Raw genomic sequence first — 20624 nt, forward strand, 5'->3', positions numbered from 1 at the left:
TGTCTTGTAGCCTGACCCATTCTGTGACTCTGTCACCGCTGCCAGCGGGGCCCCGGCGCGGCCTCTGGGTTCCCAGCCGAGCCCGCACGCCGGTGCTGCCGGGGCGGCGCTGGCGCCCTGGGCTGAGCGGGCGGCGGCTGAACTGAAAGCAGACTCGAAGCAGGTTTATTTTGTCCTCTGTCAGACGTTCTCTCCCCTTCCTTTCGCACTCCGTTTTAATGAACGTCATGTGCTAGAGAGTACGTAACTCTGTGTTCCGTACAGGGTCTACGGAGATGTGCTGATTATCTGTGTTGAGAGGGAAGCCAGGTGACGTGAGATGATGTCTTAGGGAGCTACGGTTTTAGTATGACTAAATGCTTGCAGTTTCAGGCCAAGATCACCGATGTTAAAGACAATGGCTAGTGTGCTTTACTGACCTGGTAGAGGCTATCTTAAGTAGATTTTATGTCCAAGGTTTTGGGGGAAAAAGTTAGATATTAAAATAAAAGCACTAACTTTATCTCTTGTCCTTTCTATTCTACATGCAAAATACAGAGCATTTGTGCTTGGTGGGAAGCAAGAACAGAAATTTTAGTGAGAGCTCCTGTTAAACCAATGACAGCAATCTACTTTATATGTAAGAATAAGTTATCTTTAGTTTAATGGCTGTTGAAATGTCTGATGGCTCACAGCTGCACTGTACTTAAATGGAATTCCGGGGATGATATACAACAATATAGCAGACATCTTGTAATGATCCCAATGTTATGGCAGAAAGAACAGATCGTTATTATTGAACCTGATGTTGGTTCTGATGTTTATTAAAACATCAGTATGTGAAACCTATCTGTCTTTAATACAGAAGATAGTGATAGCTTGTGACTATAGCTTGTGAAGAGAGTGACTGCTCTCTTCTGTAATTGATTTTCAGGGGAATTCTATTTTTAGTTTCAGGACAGAAGGGCTGTAGTCCCTATAAAAATAATTTCACTATAAAAGTACCTTGTTTTAAAACCACAATATTTAACAAAAATTACTTTCTGAAAAGGTTTGAGGTTTGTCAGAGAGTATTCCATTAGCAAATACCTGTTTGTGGTTCTATGCAGATTTTTTGTTGAAATCATAAGTTGACTTTTGTGGAGTAATCATGGCAATAGATTAATCCTAAATAAATGTAAGCAGTTATCACTTCCCTTGACAAAAGGGAAGCATCAAAATGATCAGCATCAAAAATGAACAGCAGGCTGCTTATGTGTGTGTGAAATGACCATAGCAGTTGAAAGGTAATACATGTTCACTGCAATAACCTCCAAGGTGAGATGCTTTGCTTTGAGAACATCAAAGCACTTCAACCTGAAATGATACAATGAAGTGCCTTGACAAAATGCTGTGAAGGGCTTTCTGGTGCATGTGATACGCACATGGGAAAATCCAGAGAAATAAAAACAGTTTTTATTTATCTTTAGATTACATACACAGTTATTATTTTTGTGGGGATAGTTTACCAAAATCACTATTATTTAAAATGCCTTGGAGTTTATTACAAAAATATCCCTTGTTTCCTTAGTCCACTACACCACAAAGTAGTCCACAATGTTAAGCAAGACAGAAGAAAAAGGCAACCTTCATATAATACTTGCAGGTTATGTCCAACACGTTTTGTGCTTCTGTCTTGGTGAAGTGGGAGTAGATCAAGGGTTATGAGGAACTTGCTTCAGTATTAATTATGGAGTACCTTTGTTCCTGTAATACAGTTAGAACATGTCATCATATACTTGACTTAAATAGGCTGCTTTGTTTAAGAAAACTTCAGCTAACCTTGTGACAGTTTAGGGTGCAGTCATTTGACTGACTGCTATTTTTGTCTTTCCGAAATGATGTTACATTAATTTTGAAAGTGCTGATGTATTTTGTATGAGTTTGTAACACAGGGTGTCTATTTTTACACTGCAGAAACTCATACTAAAGCATTACAAGTTTTTTAGGGATACTTAAGAGAAGAAGTAAGCACACTTGTCCTCTACTATTTGGTTTTAATAAAAATCCTGTAAAAGAAATTTTGACTGGCATAAGCAAAAAGGCATTTCCAGTCTTTCAAGTACTGTGTGAAATGAAAATCAGATTTAAGAGATAAATCTGTTTTGTTTGCTCCAAAGAATTTGAAGTGTGAAGAATTACTTATTGACCTGTTTGTACAAAATTACAATTGTTTATCTTTTTGTGAATACCAGAGATCTGTCCTCTCCCTCAACAGGTGTCATAAGTCCATTGTGGAAAGGGTCATCTGCTGCAGGATATCTTCATAGCCTTGCCCCAAGAAGGACGTATCTCATACTTGTTTCTGAAGATTATTCTTTACCTTTTGCCTTGCTTAAAGTACGCCTGATTTTTCAGGAACTTACCATTGCTTTAGATGTCCTTCTTAATGGAAGTAATTGGTGCAGGGAGAAAAGGGAAAGTGAGAGATCTCAAAGTATGCAAATACCTTCATAAATAGAGAGAAGGTGACTTTCAGGTAGGCTGAAATGATACTGTGAGTATGGAGGTTCTTGATAGACTGAAACAGATGAGATTCACTCTTGGTTTTGGTTGGGTCATGGAGGGGGGATTATGTTAATATTCTGCATGTATAAATTAAATGTGATCGTCAGTAGGCATATGAAAAAAAGTGGCTGACTTGGTATGAACCTGTGAAACAGTGAATCACTTTAGAAACTTGTCCTCTTCATGCTCTGAAAAAGTGCCCACTCCTTCCCACCCCCAGTCCCCAGAAACTTAGAATAAAATATCCACCAAATCCACCAAGACATTCTGAATTCTCCATGAAGAATATTGATGGGTTATTGCATTTGTGGTATTACAAAGGCTAAAGTAGCTGAATGAAGCACAGATGTGAAGTTGAACTAAAATGCTTTTTTATGCTCTGAAATACAGGCATAACAGAGCACAAAAGATCTTCTCAAAAAAGTGTTCTAACTGATAAGATACATTAGTGATAGAGTCAAAACCAAATTCTCCAATGCGTATAAATGGCTTCCAAAGGAAGGAGTGATTGTTTTTAAGAGTGATAGAGAGTTGCTAGCTTCATTATCTGGAACTGACTGGATTTGTTCAGTAATAGATGTATAGCAACAGGCAAGGCAGATTTAACTAGCAGAGGTTAAGTTTTAATAGGAAACAATGATTATTGAGTTGATAATTACAGGGAGCAGGATACAGTCTAGAAATGCTTACATGTTGCTACCCACTAAGTTATTTTGAAGAGCTTTTTCTTATTCTCCTTGCTCTTATCATAGAATCAGAGAATTTTTAAGGTTGGAAAAGTCCTTTGAGTCCAGCCATCAACTCAGCTCCACCACCATGTTCACCATTACACCACCTCCTCAAGTGCCATATCCACACACTTTTTGGAACACTTCCAGGGGGCGTGACTCCACCACTTTCTTGGGCAGTCTGTTTTAATGCTTTACAACCCTTTCCTGCTTCCAAAGGGACTAACCATTATATTTTAAATTTTTTTTGCTGATTATTTTAGTTGTATGGTTTGATCCTGGAAGTCATGCTGTACAGTGTACTTAGTAGTTGATGCTTTTTTAGTAGCCTGTAAAGATGCAGGACTGAGGAGCCTATCTTTGTCTGAAAACTTGTGTCTCTGCATAAACGTCAGTAATCTGTGACTCAGTTTGTTGCTTGTATTGCCTTGCCAACAATACTAAATAAACACAACATAATTTATGTAAACTTATAAGATTCTTTTTCTAGTTTATGACACTTCTGATGTCCTTGCCCTTCTACACAGTGTGTAGATTGGTATATATTTGTTACCTTCTCTAAGTCCATGGATTGTCCCATTAAAAGGTATATTCCTAAGACTGAATTTCCTACAAATCATAAAGTTATTAAAGTTGAAAAAGACCTGTAAGTCCAACCTTTAACTAATCACCACCATGTCAACTAAACCATATCCCCAAGTTGCACGTCTAGTAGTTTATTGAACACTTCCTGGGATGGTGACACCACCACCTCCCTGGTTAGCTTGTTTCAATGCTTAACCACTCTTTCAGTGACAAAATTCTTTCTCATGTCCAACCTGAACCTGCCCTAGTCCGTCTTGAAGGCTATGTGTTGTTCTCCAGTTGCTAATTGCCTGGGAGAACAGGCTGACCCTTGCCTGCTACATTTTCAGGTAGTTTTAAGAGGATAAGGTCACTCCTGAACATCCTTTTCTCCTTTCTCCTTTTTCTCCAGGCTAAACATCTCCAGCTCCCTCAGCTGCTCCTCATAAGACTTGTGCTCCAGACCCTTCATCAGCTCCCTTACCCTTCTCTGGACACACTCCACACTCCTCAATGTCCCAGGTCAGGATCTACTGATGACTCCTAGGTATTTTTCAGCTGAGCAGTTTTCCAGTCTTTCTGCCCCAAGCCTGTAGCAGTGAATGGGGTTGTTGTGACCCAAGGGCAGGACTCAGCGCCTGCCCTTATTGAACCTCATACCTCTGGCCTCAGCTTATCGATGCAGCCTGTCCAGATCCCTCTGCAGAGCCTTCCTGCCTCCAGCTGATCTACACTCCCACCCAACTTAGTATTGTCTGCAAATTGAGGTGGTACTACAAATAATTGATTAGGACATTAAACAGGACCAGCCCCAGCAGTGAGCCCTAGCAAACTGCAGTGGTGACTGACTGTCAGCCAGATAACTCCATTCACCAACACCCTCAGCCCAGCCATCCATCCAGTTTTTAACCCAGCAAACTGTACCTGTCTAAGCCATGAGCAGCCAGTTTCTCCAGGAAGAAGCTGTGGGAGAGAGAGTATCAAAGGCTTTACTGAAGTTCAGGTAGACAACGTCCACAGCCTTTGTCTCATCTGCTAGGTGGGTCACTTGGTCAAACCTAGAGACTTAATTTTGGTGGAACCCATTCTGCTCCACAATCCAGTATTACTGTTGCTGCAATTTTCAGAGATGCATGCCTGGCTCCCCGTCAAGCTTTTACTTGATGGCTCTGTAATTTGCCATCACCTTATTTTCAAATGTATTATTTGCTCTGGTTAAATAAAATGTAAATAATTTGGAATAGTTTTGTACGCTTGTTAAAGATTCTACTTGAAGTGTTAAAAATTATGTGAAACCAAAAGAATAATCATTATATTAACTTTTTATAAAAAATTCAATGGATAAATGATTCATTTTTGCACACAGTATTGTGTTTGAAAACAAATAAAGCTAGGGCATATTCCTGCTGTCTGTATAAGTGAAATGCACCTGAATTGGTGAAAATTGTTATGTAAATAAGATCAGCAGTGGCCTGCTACTCCATTTGTACACCAGAGTCAGGTTTTCTAAAGGTAAAGTTGTTCTCCTTAGAAATAAATCCTAAACTTGGAACCAGTTTACCTGCCAAAAAAACCAATTCTAAGTTCAATCGTTCAGTGACCTTTAACTTCCATGAACAAATGTTTAGCTAGTAAAAATAGAAGTTCTGCATAGAAGAGTCTTTTGGGGGAAATAATCAAGATGAATGCAGCACTTATATTCAATTATGTTCTGCATTTTTTGTTTACATCAAGTGAAAAAAGTTAATGGGTTTCAGTAACTGATACATGTATTTTAATTAGGCCCATTACTAACACTCATTTTTTCTTAAATGAGATCACATTTTTGCCTGTCTTAAATTATTGGAGCTACTGCTGAGTCCTCTCTTTTCAGTAGAAAATTCTCATATTCTTAACTGATTTATTTTTGCCATGTGCCAGGACACATACAAAGCTGTTTTAAAACATTATTTTCATAACTAACTTAAATAAACTGACTCTGACTTCAAGTTCAAAACATTTGAGAGATTTTTATCTACACCCCCTTTATTTGTCCTTTACTTGCCAGAGCCTGCCCGATACTATTTTTGTCTTTGCCTGAGTCATACTGGAGTACTTACATGTCTTCTGCTTTGCTTTACACAGAACTATGCATTTAAAATTATTCCATTAATAGAATTCACAGACAACTTGTAGCTGTACTGAATTCTGCTTTAAGTATTCTCTTACCCATTTCCCAGTGTGACCAGTGTTAGGGAACAAGTGGCACAGTTCCTACCTGTTGCCAATGCACTGGAAAAGTTCTGCATTCTGATAATGTGCTCTTTTTGTTCATGTTAGATATCTAGAGCAACTTGTAAGAGAGGGAGAAAGGTCCTTCCCATATGTTTTGTGATTACAGCCCCTGGGTTTACAAGTTCTAAGAAGCATACTTCATGTTGAACTATTTGCTGGAGCAAGACCATGTGAATAACTGAATAAATGGACATCTGACTACCCATTTTTGTTAATATGGTGGGATGAGGAGTTAAAATGTATATAAGCAGTTATGCAAAAGTAGGAGGTAGGAGCACCAGGATCTCCCATCTGTCATACCTCAACAAAATTAGTTCACTGCTCCTCACTTGCATTGGTTTCTGCTGACTTGTTAGTAAAGCAGCTTTCTTCTGTGTCCATAAGGTATGGATGTGTATGCACGCTGTGCAGATCATCTGTGTACCGTTGCATGGATGATAAGCAGAATTCACCCAAGTTAACCCAAGTTAACCACCCAGAAGTAACCCAAGTTAAAGGACTAACAAACAGTAACTATAAACCACCCTTCAGGCGAATCAGCCCTATGGAAGAGTTGCAAACTGTCACACAAAACGCACAGTTATCTCCCAGACAGTAGAAAAGTTGTGTCTATCTTTACTTTTGCCTTTGTGAGTAGATTGAATGTGTGTAGGACAGGAGTTGCAAGAGCTGTAGGCAGGTATCTGTACTTTGAAAGGGAGGATAAATGAAAGTGTAAATTTAAAGGATCCAGAATCTGCTTTTTACTGAACAAGAATTAGAATGGGTAACTCCATGGATACACAATGTTATTGGGAAATTAACTTTGCATCATTCTAGTAGGAATTGTGCCTTTATAATGGGTGTAAGTGGGATTTGAACTTGATTTCAGTTTGCCAGCCTTTTATTAAAGGGTTGCTTTTCCCATGTCAGATTTGTAAACTCAGTATAAAGATTTGGCCACAGATTCTTAGTAGTTTCTAAATTTGAGGAACTTAATGAGAAAGGAAATACCTGGTTGTTCCAGTTTAACAAGTGTCAGGGAGATTAAATTACCCACTTCTAGAAGTCATCAGCGATACTAATGCATGGTTCAAAAACAGGTGCTAGGCACATGGAGGTTAATTTGCCATAAAATGTTTTGTGAAGCATATGAGGTATCACTTTTCTTTTGCAAAGATTCTCAGGGGAAAGGGCTGGGGGGTGGGGGGTGTGGTGTGTGTGAAGAGGCATACAAAGTCTTTGACTAGTGAATCACTATTAATTTTCTCACTTGCGTCTGTGGTAGCTCAGTGTCCTGGGCAGTAGCATTCTTTGGGTTCAGGTACTTACCAGCCACAACAAACCGTGTATAAAGATTGAGTTGGGGGAAGCACCCCACGAAGGTATTGCAGAATCACAGAATCGGTCAGGTTGGAAGGGACGACAGTGGGTTATCTGGTCCAACCTCCTTGCTCGAGCAGGGTCATCCTAGAGCACACCGCACAGGATGGTGTCCAGAGGGCTCTTAAGTACCTCCAGTGAGGGAGACTCCACAACCTCTCTGGACCATCTGTGCCAGTGCTTGGTCACCCGCACAGGGAAGTTCTTCCTCGTGTTCAGGTGGAACTTCCTGTGCATCAGTTCGTGCCCGTTGCCTCTTTTCGTACTGCTGCCGAACCACTGAGAAAAGCCCGCTTCCATGCTCTTGCTCCCCCCCGCCTCCCACTTGATACTTGTGTATCTCACAAAGTATGTACTGTTCAGGCGTTGAGTGGCTGGTGCGGGAGGCGGCCAGCCAGGGAGAGGCACGCCACTCGCGCCGTGCTGCTCCACCCGTGCGGTCCGGACGGGCCGGGCTCCGCGCTCCCCGCGGCGGCGGCGGCGGCGGCGCTTGCGCGCGGGCGGGGCGCGGCGGGGCCGGTGACGCGCTGCGGTGCGGGCAGGTCCTGCCGCCGCCGCATGAGCACGGCGGGGGCGCAGCGCGGAGCCGCCGCCGCCGCCCGGCGCCCCCGCCTGAGCGCCGCGGGGTGAGTGGCCGCCTGCGGGAAGGTGAAGCCCGGCGAGCGGGCATCGCCCTGGGCAGGGCGGAGCGGGCCGCGGCGGGGGCAGGGCCGCGGCCGGGACGGGGACCGGGATCGGGACTGGGGCGGGGAGGGGCGGGGCGAGGCGAGGCTCCTCTGTGCCGGGCTCTCCGAGGCTGCCGGGCGCGTCCCGGCGGGCACCGGTGGATGCGTGCGGGGCCGCTCGGGCACGGCGGGTCCCTGCGGGAGCCGCGCCCTGCGCGCTCTCGCCCGCGGAGATGGTTGCAGGCCCTACGGTAGGAGCGGCGCTGGTTTCCGGGCCTGGCAGCGGTCGGGTCTGCCCGCGGCGCGGGGTGGAGCCGCCGGCGGCACGGAGCCGATGCGGGACGAGCTTGTCCCCGCGCTCCGTGAGGTGCACAGCCGGCCCGTGCGGGCTTCCCGCTCTGCCGGGCGGCCCTGCACCAGCCAGGGCTGCGGTGAGCCCTGGCCCTGCCGGCCCCCGAACTGTGCCCCCGCTGCCCCGCCGGAGGAGTAACGCAGCATGGGCATTGGGTGGAAAATACGGCGGTTGGGATAACATTTGCCTCATGTGCCGTGCGGTGCCGTGCGACTTGGCCTGCCCAACGTCTGTTTGACTTAACGCTCCGTGGGTAGGAGTTTGTTAACATTTGGGGTTTGGTTTTTCTTTTTCTTTCTTTCTTCATTTTTTTCTTTTTCCTGCCTCTTTTTTTTTTTTTTTTTTTTTTTTTTTTTTTTTTCCCAGCGGTGGAAATCTAGCACGGCAAGTGTTTCTCTGTAGGTACCGGTTCAAACGCTCGACAGAGGTTTGAGAAATAGGTTGCACATCAGGGTGGGGTGGTGTTTTTCTTCCGTGTAAACTGCTTTCAGGCACCGAGCTTTGTGTGAGATGTTTAGAAATCCTCAGCTGGACCTGGTTATTTAGAGCAAAAATCTTTCAATAGTATGTATAGGCGGAAAGTGAATTCCTTTGTACCTGTATGGTGTAAAGCCACCGTGAAACTTCTGTACAGCCTTGTTGTGTGAATGTTGATTTTTGTGTATTAGTTTTTCCAGCATTAGGAAATTAGCTCTCCAAGGAGTGTTTTCCCATGAATTATGTTTCCTTAAAGAAATACGTGTATGCACTACCTTTATAGGTTATATTTAATGAAATGGCTTTTCTGTTTTGCAGGTAGCTTTCAGTGTGTATTTTGTGTAACCCTGAGTGACTGGATGTTGGTGATGGGATAGCCCCACCTTTTGGTTAATCCTTCATTGAAATTATACTTATGACCAAAGAGTTTTTCTGGAAATTATACCTCATGCTGTGTGTTGTGAGTGCAAGTCTGTGTTGGAATATCTTTTAATGTCTTGGGCTGGGGAGTGACAAAATAATCTCCCTTCCTGAGACTTTCCTATTTAATGTCAAGATAATTTTAACACGTAGTTTCTGATGTTTCAGTTGACTACTCTGATTTTTTTAATGCCAGTATAAATTAAGCAAAATACCTTTTTTTTTTTAAAAAAAAAAAGTTTCATTTAAAAAAAGGATTCTGTCTTTATTTTTTTTTTCAAAAAGGGTGGAAATTATCTTAAACCAAGAAGTAGTCCTGGTGTGTGAAGTGACATCTGATACATGTTTGTGTGAAGCGATATCTGATCTCAGGCTTAGCTTTCAGTTCAGGTGTTGGAGGTGGCAGTGCTCATATTTTAGTTTTCATGTCCAAGAACTTCACAGATTATTTTCCAAATTTATGGTTTTGAGCTTGAAAAATATTCGGTTGTCTTGGCAGATGATTTGTATTAGTTATCATACTGCTGCTAGGAGCAACTTCCCTGAAATTACGTGTAAGAAGCTACATGTAAGGAGAAAAAGGTGAAGGGTTCTCTGAAGTCCTTTTAGCTTACAGGAGGAGTTTGCTATTTCACCTTGCATTTAGGTTTTAGTTTAGGAAAGACATTCAGCTTTTCACTCAACAGCTTGTCAGCAGTGTGTCACATGATTAGAAACTTTGCAGTCTTTAAAATTCATGGTGATACTCTGCTAGACACAGTTGGGGATCACCTGTTTTTTGGCTCTTGATATGTTATTTGAAACGTCTCCTTGAATTCCAGTATCTGCGGGCTGCTTGCTCTTAGGAGATTGCTCCTGTGGTACAAATTGCTAATGTTCAAAGGCACTGAGTGCTAATCAAGTCACCCTGGCTCTGGAGTATAACTGCAGTAATTGAAGTGTTGAAACTCCTTGAAGAACTTAGAGGGGAAGTCAGGTTTCTTGGAGTGAGTGTGAGAGTGCTGAACAAGGCAGCTGCTTGTGTGAGTGCTTAGGAGAGATTTATAACAGCGGTGTATCTCTGGGTATGTTTTCAGGCCCTGACACTATCCACAGCTTAACTGTCCAATATCCTGTGCTAAGCATCAAGAAGATTATGAACTATCCAGTGTGTGTCCTGGATACATGGATGATTCAGCATGGTTTCCATTTGGAAATGCAGTAACCATAGAAAGACTGGAAGTAGCAGAGAGGAGGGAGCGCCTAAACATCCGTCCTTTCTTTTGCAACAGCTGCAGAGCCAACAATCCTGAAAATGTCACCCTAAAACATTTAATATATTACAAGGCACATAAAAAACTTCCACTACATCCTTTATAAATCTTAAAATTACTGAGAAACAGGGTGCCCAGGGGTTGCATACTTGAGGTAGGTAATGCTGTTTTAATTGTTCCAAGTGTAATTCATAAGCTAAATGGTACAAATCAAAATTTTGAAAGGGAGAACAGTTGCTGGGAGTATTATGGGTTGTTATGATTGTGTTTCTGCACACCAGTGAGGTTTTGAATGGTTTCAGGTAGGTTTGAAGTAGATACATCAAAAAGGTTTGAGTAGATAAATCTTCAACATGCAGCCATGGATTTTTCCCTTTTTCTTTTTTTTTTTTTTTTTTTTTTTAATATGGATTAAAACCAGGATTGCAGGTTGGCTTTATTAAGTTAGTGAATTAGGAAGTTTAAATCTTTGAGTTGATTTTTTTAGAGACCTTAACCATTAAGGCAGTGTAACCTAAAGGAGCAATTACTGGGTTAGGTGCTAGAAAGAACCTCTGACATTTACCACTGTATTGAGCTTTTCCAAGAGCTGGCAAAAGTTCCTAGGTTTCCAGTTCTTGTTCAGTTCTTGGTGTGGGGAAATACCTGGTTTCTGCTGTGGTTGTCCTTTTCCTTCTGGCTATTTTTATTGCTTCCTCCTCCCTCCCTGTGCCATTCACCTTCTACCTGATGAAAGGGTTATGCCGGCTGAGCAAGAAGTAGCTGACTTTTGCAGTATTTCTGTCAGCTTAAATCACGTAAGCTTTGAACGTGATACTATGTGACCCTGATCACAGCAAGTTTGTCATATCTTGAAGTAACCCTATACCTGCAATGCTAGTAACTTTCTAGGAGCTTCTTTCCAGGCAAGAAATAAAGTACTGGTGTTTTATGCTGCTCCCTTCCCAGCAAATGCTTTTCTTGCTTGCTTGCTTAGCTTTTGTGGCTACTTTTGTCAGACTTAGTTTTTGCAGTCAAGTGAACTGATGCTAATAGCTGCATGACATAGTTGGCAGCTTGCTGTAAAGGATTTCGGTGCTTCAGTTGTCTGTGAAGTTTTATGTACGTCATTTTGAATGTCTGATTATATGCTGCAGTTTATCTAGTCACGTCAAAAAGTCGGCACTTTGCTATAATGCAGCAATGGGTAAGCTAATCAGCTGACTTTTTTGTTCCCTCCTATAAATATATATAATAAATGGCATAAGGGAAAGGCAGCAACTGATTTTCAGAAGTATTTTTTCTTTGATGAGTAAAGGTTGTTAGATTTTTCATTTTGTTTTAGATTTACGAATTAGGCTCTCTTCCACCAAAAACTTCAAATTATTTTTCTGCTTAGAGAACCTGGGTAGTCATTAGGTAAGGGATTTTCTGCCATTTCCACATAAAGGCTTAATATTACATCTGGAAGAAATAGTTTTTCTGCTATTTTGAACAAACCATGGAAGAAACACTTGTAAGGTACTTTTAGGTACATCATAATACTTCAATGGCACTAAAACTTTTTGTACTGCTGTATATTAAATCTTAGGAAGAGATAGCTGTTTGGTGTGTACTCAGTGCTATTCCATCCTATTTTACAATTCAATTAAAAAAAACAGCTGGTCCTGATAATTGACTCTCTCTGGGCTGTTGACTAGGACTTTAATTCCTATGAAACACAGCATAAGGTTTGACATGCAGGGGGAGTCTGTTTTTGTTTTCCAGTGCTTGTAAAGGTTCAGAAACTGGGCTAGGAATAGTTAACTGCAGGAAACAGATTCTCAGTACCACATTAGTTGTCATTCTTTATGTATATGATTCTGTTTACTGGATTGTGATTGAGTACAATGTAGTGTTTGCCAACTTGAAACTTAGTTGTGAAGCTTGAAGGATTTCCCAGATTTTTAGTATGGTTTATAGGTAACCAAAGTTTTTATGGATTGTTCTGTGGATTGAGCTTTTAGAATATAAAGCAGTTTGTACAAATAACTCTGCCATCTCCAAATAGCTTGTGAGATTTTTTTATCTAACATTAAGTATTACATTTTTATTAAGGAAATGGTTCACGTGCAGTACCTTTGCTAGTTTGTATGACATTAAAATAGAACTTCATTCTTGGAAAAAAACTCAAAAAACAACCCACAACTAACCATTTTTCCAAAAATATAGTTGTGTAAGTTGTCATTTGAGACACTGGACTTGAAAACAGTATGTTCGGTATGAAAGAGTAAAGGATTAAATAGAGGAAGGAGCTACTTAAGGTATAATTGCTGGGACTTTTGCAAATGTGCAGTCCTCCTTATCGTGCAAGAGGATGAAATGAGGGAGACAGCACTACTGTGTTAATAGCAGTGGCCATTTCTTACTGCTGTCAAAGGAAGAGTATTCTGCTGTCCTGCTGAATAAATCTTTTGTGTAATGCTAGGTAACATACTACTCATTTCTGTGTGCTGTGTTATTATTTGTGTGGTTTTGCCATATTTAGAATGCTGATTATCATGGTGTTTACCTGCTCTCCACAAGCTTTTTGGGTAGGTTGCTGTTGCTGCAGAGACCAAGATTCTTGCTGCCATGTGTTGCTGGTCATCCTAAATTTTTAACACAGAGTATATTCCTACAAGTGAGAATTCACTTAGGTAAATAGTCTGTTCTTGCAAACAATTTACTTCAGTGTTTAAAAATGTAAACCACAAGTGGTATTTTGGAATTAGGATTGCCTAGAGCACAAAGAATGCAGAAGTCTTTTTATATAGTTCTGTTTAAACAGACTTATAAGTACTTTGAAAAAGAATATTTTGACCTATGAACAGCTTCTGAGACTTTGGGTTACATGAAATAATATGAAAAGTGCATTTGCTTGTGATTTAATCTGCACCGAACTGGGCGGACTCACATGTACTTCTGTGAGAGGTGGAAGTGCTTTTGGGTGCCCAGAATGTAACCAGCTTCAGGGTTTCAGTATAGGTTCTCTTCTGCCTGGCATTTGTGACCTTTCAAATAATGACGTGTTTTCTCAGTTCATACCTATAGTTTTTCTATTTAATTTTTAATACATTGCATTTTGACACTTTTCTAGATTTTGTACTCTTTCCTCTTTTTGTGTACTAGTATGGGGTTTTTTTTGTTTTTTTTTTTTTTTTTGTTGGTTGGTTTGGTTTTTTTGTTTTTTTTTTTTTTTTTTTGTACTGTAGCATTTACCAAAGATTTTGTTCAGCTACTTGCTTGCAGTATCTGATAAGTAAGTACACATCAAAGTAATGACTTAGTTGCTGCAGACTTGTTACTTTTTTTCATCTTTCAAATCAATTGCTCCGTGATAATCAAAAGTGAAGTCTGAGCTTTGGCTTTGAAAATATTTTGGGTTACACCAAGCTTTGGATACAAAGAAAAACATGGAAATATATATATGTATAGATTAACAATCTTACAAGTTTTGCAGAGCTGTTGTGGTAGACAGACATAAAAAACTCAAATTTTGGGTTTTTTCTTGAAAATTATAATTTGATATGTGGTTTTAGCAACTCCTGGGTTTATGGTAATAAGATACCATGTTTTAATATATACTTAATAGACTGAAAAAAATATGCATTTCCATATAATATTTATTAAGAACAGCAGTTTCTGGAGAATGAAAACTTAATAGAATGTAGTGCAAGTAGAACAGATTCAGTAGTATTGATAAACTTTGTATATCCATACTTGGTTTTGATTTTTCTGGTTTCTCTTGGAGAGAACTGTGTTTTTTGGAATGCAATTACAAAGCACTTTGCAGGAAGATCCTAGTACTAGCCATGGAAAATTTCAGACATCTCTGGCTCTTTGAAGTAGTCTGTCTTCTGGTTGTGGGGTTTTTTGTTGTTGTTGTTTTTGAGATTTTGTGGGGTTTTGGGGTTTTTTATTATTTTGGTGGGTTTTTTGTGTATAGTAGTTTGGTCTTGCTGGTTTCTTGAGGGGTGAGAGATTTTTAAGTAAAGAAAATGCAAAGGTACTTTAAATTTTATTAAAATTACATTTATCCTTCCAGGGCAGGCATGTTCTGCATTAAAGTATTTTGGTCAATGGAACATGTGAATTCTGTTTATGTAAACTAAGAATGCCCTTCAGCTTCAGCAACAGAGAGATTATCCTTGTTTCCTGTAAGAGAAAGTTTTAATAGCAGGGTTTTAGCATAAGAACTCTCCATGGTTTTGAGAGGTAGTATTTCTTCCAGTTTCAATGAGAAAGAAAAACCTAACATGAAAGTAGAGGTGCTATTGGTTAAAATAAAAATTTTGAGCCTTAGATATGACATTATTGTGTGTTTATTTTATGACAATTTCTTTCAAGTATGATGTTATTAAAATGACAACAGAAGTGCTCAGCACTAAACTGTTGTAATGGTGACTATGTGTTTTTTCTTCCTAGTGTCTAACCTAAACCTTCCTCCTTTCAGTTTAAAGCAATTGTATTGCCTCTTGACCTATCACTGCACGCCCTTGAAAAAAGTCCTTATCCAGCTTCTGGTAGGCTCTCTCTAGGTGTGGAAGGCTGCTCTAAGGTCTCCCCAGAGCCTTCTCATCTGCAGGGTGAAGAGTCTGACTCTTTCAGCCTTTCTTTGTATAGGAGAATTGTTCCATCACTCCAGTCATTTTTATTGCCCCCTTCTGGACTCACTTCAGCAAGTCCAGATATGGGACTTGTGTAAAATCTCCTCTGAATCCTGTTATGACATCTGACCAGAATTATATTATTGCTGCCTTAGAGTGGCTGAGCATCTTGCTGTTCTTCTAGTACATATATATATATATAAACTTAGTCTTCAGGGGGATGGAGTTTGTACAAGTCCTCTCTAGGTACTCCCAGTAATGCCTAATAGGAACGTCTGAGCATGAGGTCTGAATGAAACAGTGCAAGTTCATTTCTTTAGCCATTGTTTTGAGCCAAAGAAAACTGCTTTGCAATAGTCCTTGCCATTTGGTAGAGTAGTTTTGTGGTTAGAATATTTATCCAAGAACTAGGAGTTCCATGGATTCCATGTTATTCTTAATTTTAGATTTTGGCAAATACCAGAATTTTGTATGCAAGGTAAATAGTGGAGAGGGTGTCCTCTTTGCTTTTGCATGAGCTTTGTCAGTAAGTGTCCAATTTTCAGGGTATTGAAAATCTGGTTTAGCAGAGAAGGTGACTCAGTGACAATGAATTCACCTAGGAGTGAAACAAACGTGTTTTTCTGAGGAGAAAGGAAAATATGTAAATTATATGTAACTTCATGCGGGCCATTTAATTTATTGTATTGTTGATAGCATTATTACAGCAATTATTACAGTGAGGCTTTCTCACTGTAGAAAAGTAGAAAAGGCTTTCTCACTGTAGAAACAGCCTTCTTCATCTTGTGAAGGCTGTTTCCCCTGTCTAGATGGGAGGATGAATGAGATAACATTTCAGAGGCAAGGTGGAAAGGCAGGGAGATTGCAGAGAATCCAACATTTATTGGCTTGGAGTTCTACTTAGTCAGCACTTCTTGCTCTCCCCTGCTTCCCTCCAAATTGAAGTGCTTTCATTCAGTTGTTGTTGATCCTTTGCAAGCAGAACTAATGCTAATTTTTCGTCTGCTCTGTTACCACTGAAAGGCAAGTGGCATTGTTTAAAATATGTGTAAATTCATTCATCTTCTGCCTTTAGCTTTCTATTAAGTATTTATTCAAAGTAAGGATAATATTAAAAGTTTTAAATTAATTTTGAAGGTTTTTCTTTTTTTGCATTACCTAGTCAAATGGTAAAGAAAATTTTTTTTTCTTTAGTATGCATAGATGTCCCACCACATTTCTCTGGATTGCTGCTGTGTGCATTTCTCTCTTCATTTTTTCCTTGCTCCGTCTCATCTCTTGTTAATTTTGTTGGGTTTTGTTTTGTTTGGTTTGGTTTTGTTCTTGTGCTTTTTCTTTTTTACTTGACTTCTCCCCTTGACCTGGGGCATCAGTAAGCACTTTAATGCTTACTGGCATACTTTGGGGTGAATTTAGACAAACAAACTAAGACCTTGCAGTTCAAGATGGTTCAGCTCAGTAGCTGGCTCCACTTGTACAGCAGTTCAGTACACAATAATATATAGACACTATTGGCACTGGCAGACTGTTCATCATCTGCATGACAGCGGGTCCTACTTTTGCTGGAAGCAAAACAGCTCTGATTTCCAAGGGTCTGATTTCCACCCAGTAAGACCTGCAACCTGGTTGGAATAATCCAGACTTAACTTTGTAATTCATGAAATTATCAGTAATGGAGTGGACACAGCTCTTCTCTTGTAACTTTTTATTTTGTTTAAAGGATTTCAAGATAGTGTACACCTGAAGAGTGCTTGGACAAAGCTAAGACACCTGTTAACTTGAGTCAAGCTGGAATTCTTGTGAAAAGTTAAGCATTTTCTTCCTGGCTGCTGGGAAAAGATTCTGCTTTCAGTAAGTCTGGAAGTAAGCCTGTTTCATATTTCATCTGCTTTAGGCTTTTAGCAGTGGAGTGGAATTTACCAGTAATAAAAGCCTGATTATTTTTATGTGCTGAACAATTAGTATTTTTGAGAGGTTTTACACATTTCTTTGGGGAGAAGGGGAGGGGGGAGGGGTGGGCAGCTGTATGTGTGTAGTTGGCTGAATTTCTTGCCTGCATTTCCCAAGAGAAGAGTGCTTTATGTTACTCGTTCTCAGCACCCATGTCTTTGAACTTCCATTTTCCCCTTTTCTGTCTTCTACCTTTAAATTAATGACTAAGCCCTTGGAGGACAAGTGTTTTTTTCACAGTGGGGGTATTTGTCTGTCATTCATATTACATCTCAGATGGAAGTACTGGTGTTCAGTTAATGGTCCTGTAGGCTGCAACCTTAATTGCTTGGAGGCACCATTTGAGGAAGCAGTGTGCTCTGAGGACACTATGTCCTTAGATGGATAGGAAAATTGAGTCCTTGGCACGATATGGTTTCTGTCCAAGGAATGTATTGAGGTCCTGCTTAAATAAGAACACCAAATACTCCATGTTTCTCACTGTGCCTCTAGCCTTAGTTATTCTATAGATACATAAAATTGGAGTCATAAATCAGTATCTTGTGGCATCTCATAATATTGTCAAGTGAGTTTAAGAAATGTATTTACTGGCTTCAGCAAAAACTTTACATGATAAAATTCTGTCATTGACAGGAAAATAATGTCTAGTAAATGACTGATACTGAAAAGTCTCTGTTTTATGGTAATCAGACTTTCTGAACCTTGGTAGGCCTGAATTATAATGCAGAATCATACTCCATACTTAAAAAGCAATAGTTTATTTTAAAAGCTGGATCAAATAGTGTGAAGGGAGAAGAGCTTGTGGCAGTGTGGAGAAATGCAATCACTATGAATTAATTTAGCATTTCTAGTGAAGGGACATTCTGTATGGTGTCAGCATTTCTTCTCTAAAGAACAAAAGATGTCAATAAGATGTAGTTGTTTAATATCTTACAGGTTGTCAGAGATGGTGATTTGAAGAATCATATTTCCAATATGAACAAAGCAAAAGCATCATCTGAAAAAAGGTAAATTTAAAACTACAGTCACCTCTTAACATCAAGCTATTTGAGATTTGTGAAAAAACAATCTTTATCTTAGTAAGAATATCTTTATCATCTTATAAGAAGATAAATAAAATACACATTGTGGGTCTCTAGTTGGGATGTGCAAGTTGGTGTCCTGAAACACTGAGGGAGTCAATATTGATTAACACAACGAATCTTCACATTTAATAAATAACTTTTTAAATCTAAATTTTCAGTTAATGTTAGACATGTTCAATACATAATACATATTAAATTTAATTGAAATTGTAATTAGTTTAATAATTTTATGCACATATTGGTAAAACAAAAAGTTTTTACTACTGAAGGAATTAAGGAAGTTTATAATACTGTGTAGGAAGCCATGAATTTGTCATAAGATTTATGTCATCCTGCAACAATCTTGCAATCCAACACATAGCTAGGATGAACCAAAGTGGGATGCAGAAGATGTCAGGTTGAAAAGCTGTGTTTGTTATTTTCATGTTAACTTGTCTTAGCTAGCATTTGAGAAATTTGTGAGATTCTCTGGAAGGCTGTTAAGTGTCAGGAAACTATTTAAAGGCTTTCAATCTTACTTTTTTCTTAAGGTAGCATAGATTAAACCACCTTGTTAAACCATCTAATCAGATTTTTAAAAAATGTAAAGTCAACAAAATTGGGAATTCTGGCTTCCATCTTAGTTTTCTGAAGTAGTAGTTATTTTCTGTGTGAGGAGGTGAATTTTCATGAAGAACATGCTCTACTGTGAATTATGTTTGTATGTTGGGATCTATTTAAAATTTGACTTTTAATTCTTGTATGTAGAATCATCTTTACTTTTGCTGACTTTGAATGAAAAAGGGCTAGGTTTTACATCAGGCCAGTTTTTCCTGGTTTTGTGAGGGGTAGATCTAAAGAAATGGTAAAAAACCTCTTTTGTTCTTGTGGTAGACTAGCCCCATAGGCATTGTGATAAGCAAAACCATCTCTCTGTCAGCAATGAGTATTCTTGAAAATTATAATGCATAAAATACACTGTCACAAAGAATATTAGATGTTTGCAGGGTTGCTATTTAAGTGCCATTTATTCTTCTTTACTTAGAGACAAAATGAAAATTTCCATCCCTGCAGTTCAAAACAGTTGTTCCGTAAGTTGTGAATAAGTTATGGTGACTCTGTGTACAGAGATAGCTATGAACTGATCAGAAGTATCAGCTGTCTAACCATAACTTGATAACTGCGGAAGTGGTTGAGGAAAAAAAAAACAAAACCATAGTTTGAAATTATTTGCATTGGAATAAAATCTGAACAAACTCATGAGAAGCCTGTCTGTTTTAAAGGCTCATGGTAATGTGCCAAAATGCAGATCTGTTTACTGTGGGGGAAGAAGGAACTTCCTTATACATCTGTGTGCTGGCTGACTGCAAACAGCAGTTTCAGGGGAAGTAGGTATAATTGAGAAACCTATGACACTCCTCATTTGACTATTATGTTTTGTAATGCTTCTTGCAAGGTCAGTAGCTAAAAGCCATTCTAAGATAATTGAATTTTTATGAGCAGCTGTGGCTTAGAGTTATCTTTCTCATTGTGGTTAGACATGTAGAAAGCTAGAAGGATGTGTTTTAGTATTTGCATAGTGAAAGTGGCATACAGTGAGTAATGGAGGATTGTGAGCCTGTCACTTCTTCATTATCAGAGTTCAAATGCTTAAATCTTTTGTGAGTGAAAGAAGTGTCCCTGTAATGAGGAATCTCTCTTTGAGAAGATGTTTTCTTGTTGAGGAAGTTCTCTTTCAAATGTGAACCCCTTGTAGAGGTAGTTCTCTTTCAAGTGTGAAGCCCTAAAGTCCTCTGTTCTTCACTTTCTGGGCATGCTTCCTTATTATCTACTTGTGGCTTTCCTGACCAGAGAAAGAGGAAATCCACAAAGCTCCCTCGTTAGCTAGAGTCATGTTCTAAGTTTTGGTAACAGTTGACATAAATACAGGGATGCTTCCTTTGTACAGGCAAAGTGGTGGTGTGAGGAGCATTTTGAACTGTAGCATTTGAATGTGGGATGAAAAAAGAGTTTCCTGCCTGTGGAGACATGAACTGTACCAGATCAACTAAACCTGGTAAACTTCACCTCAAGATGCTTAAAGAGAATAATAATTATTGGTTGTCTTTGGACAGAGTAGAGCACTGACTGGAAACAAGATCAGTGGTAGCTGATGACTGTCAGAAGGAAATGGTGCACAATTTACTTCTGGATGTACTCTCTCTCTGGTTACAGCTAATGGTGGCAAATATTCTGGTTTTTTACTAATGATCTTTAAAAGAGGGAAGTTGTTGAAATTATGGACAACTTGAATCTCGAAAGATTTGCAAAACTACTGGAGGACCAAATTATTTCAAAATACTCTTGTAAAATGCAGAAAATGGTTAAGAATATTTGATGGAA

At 39.5% G+C, this 20624-nt stretch overlaps 1 protein-coding gene across 15 annotated transcripts in view; it reads left to right on the top strand.

Annotated features, from left to right (window-relative positions):
* The first annotated feature begins 7955 nt into the window (after window positions 1-7955).
* The window catches only part of AGTPBP1 (ATP/GTP binding protein 1), a 66922-nt gene continuing 54253 nt past the window's right edge, over window positions 7956-20624 (top strand). For 5 of the 15 annotated variants that reach the window (XR_005255225.1, XR_005255227.1, XR_005255226.1 and 2 more), the window contains exon 1: window positions 8232-8370. Coding sequence is in view for 11 of the 15 variants with exons in the window: in XM_038124032.1 (XP_037979960.1) it covers window positions 8282-8370 (89 nt within the window). In the remaining 4 variants the exon portion in view is untranslated. Of the gene's footprint in view, window positions 8081-8231; window positions 8371-9119; window positions 10776-16948; window positions 17092-18096; window positions 18186-20624 lie in introns of those variants that run through there. The other 10 variants (XM_038124037.1, XM_038124035.1, XM_038124038.1 and 7 more) reach the window with 10 other exon arrangements.

This window comes from Motacilla alba, chromosome Z, assembly GCF_015832195.1.
Source record: "Motacilla alba alba isolate MOTALB_02 chromosome Z, Motacilla_alba_V1.0_pri, whole genome shotgun sequence".
Taxonomy (NCBI): domain Eukaryota; kingdom Metazoa; phylum Chordata; class Aves; order Passeriformes; family Motacillidae; genus Motacilla; species Motacilla alba.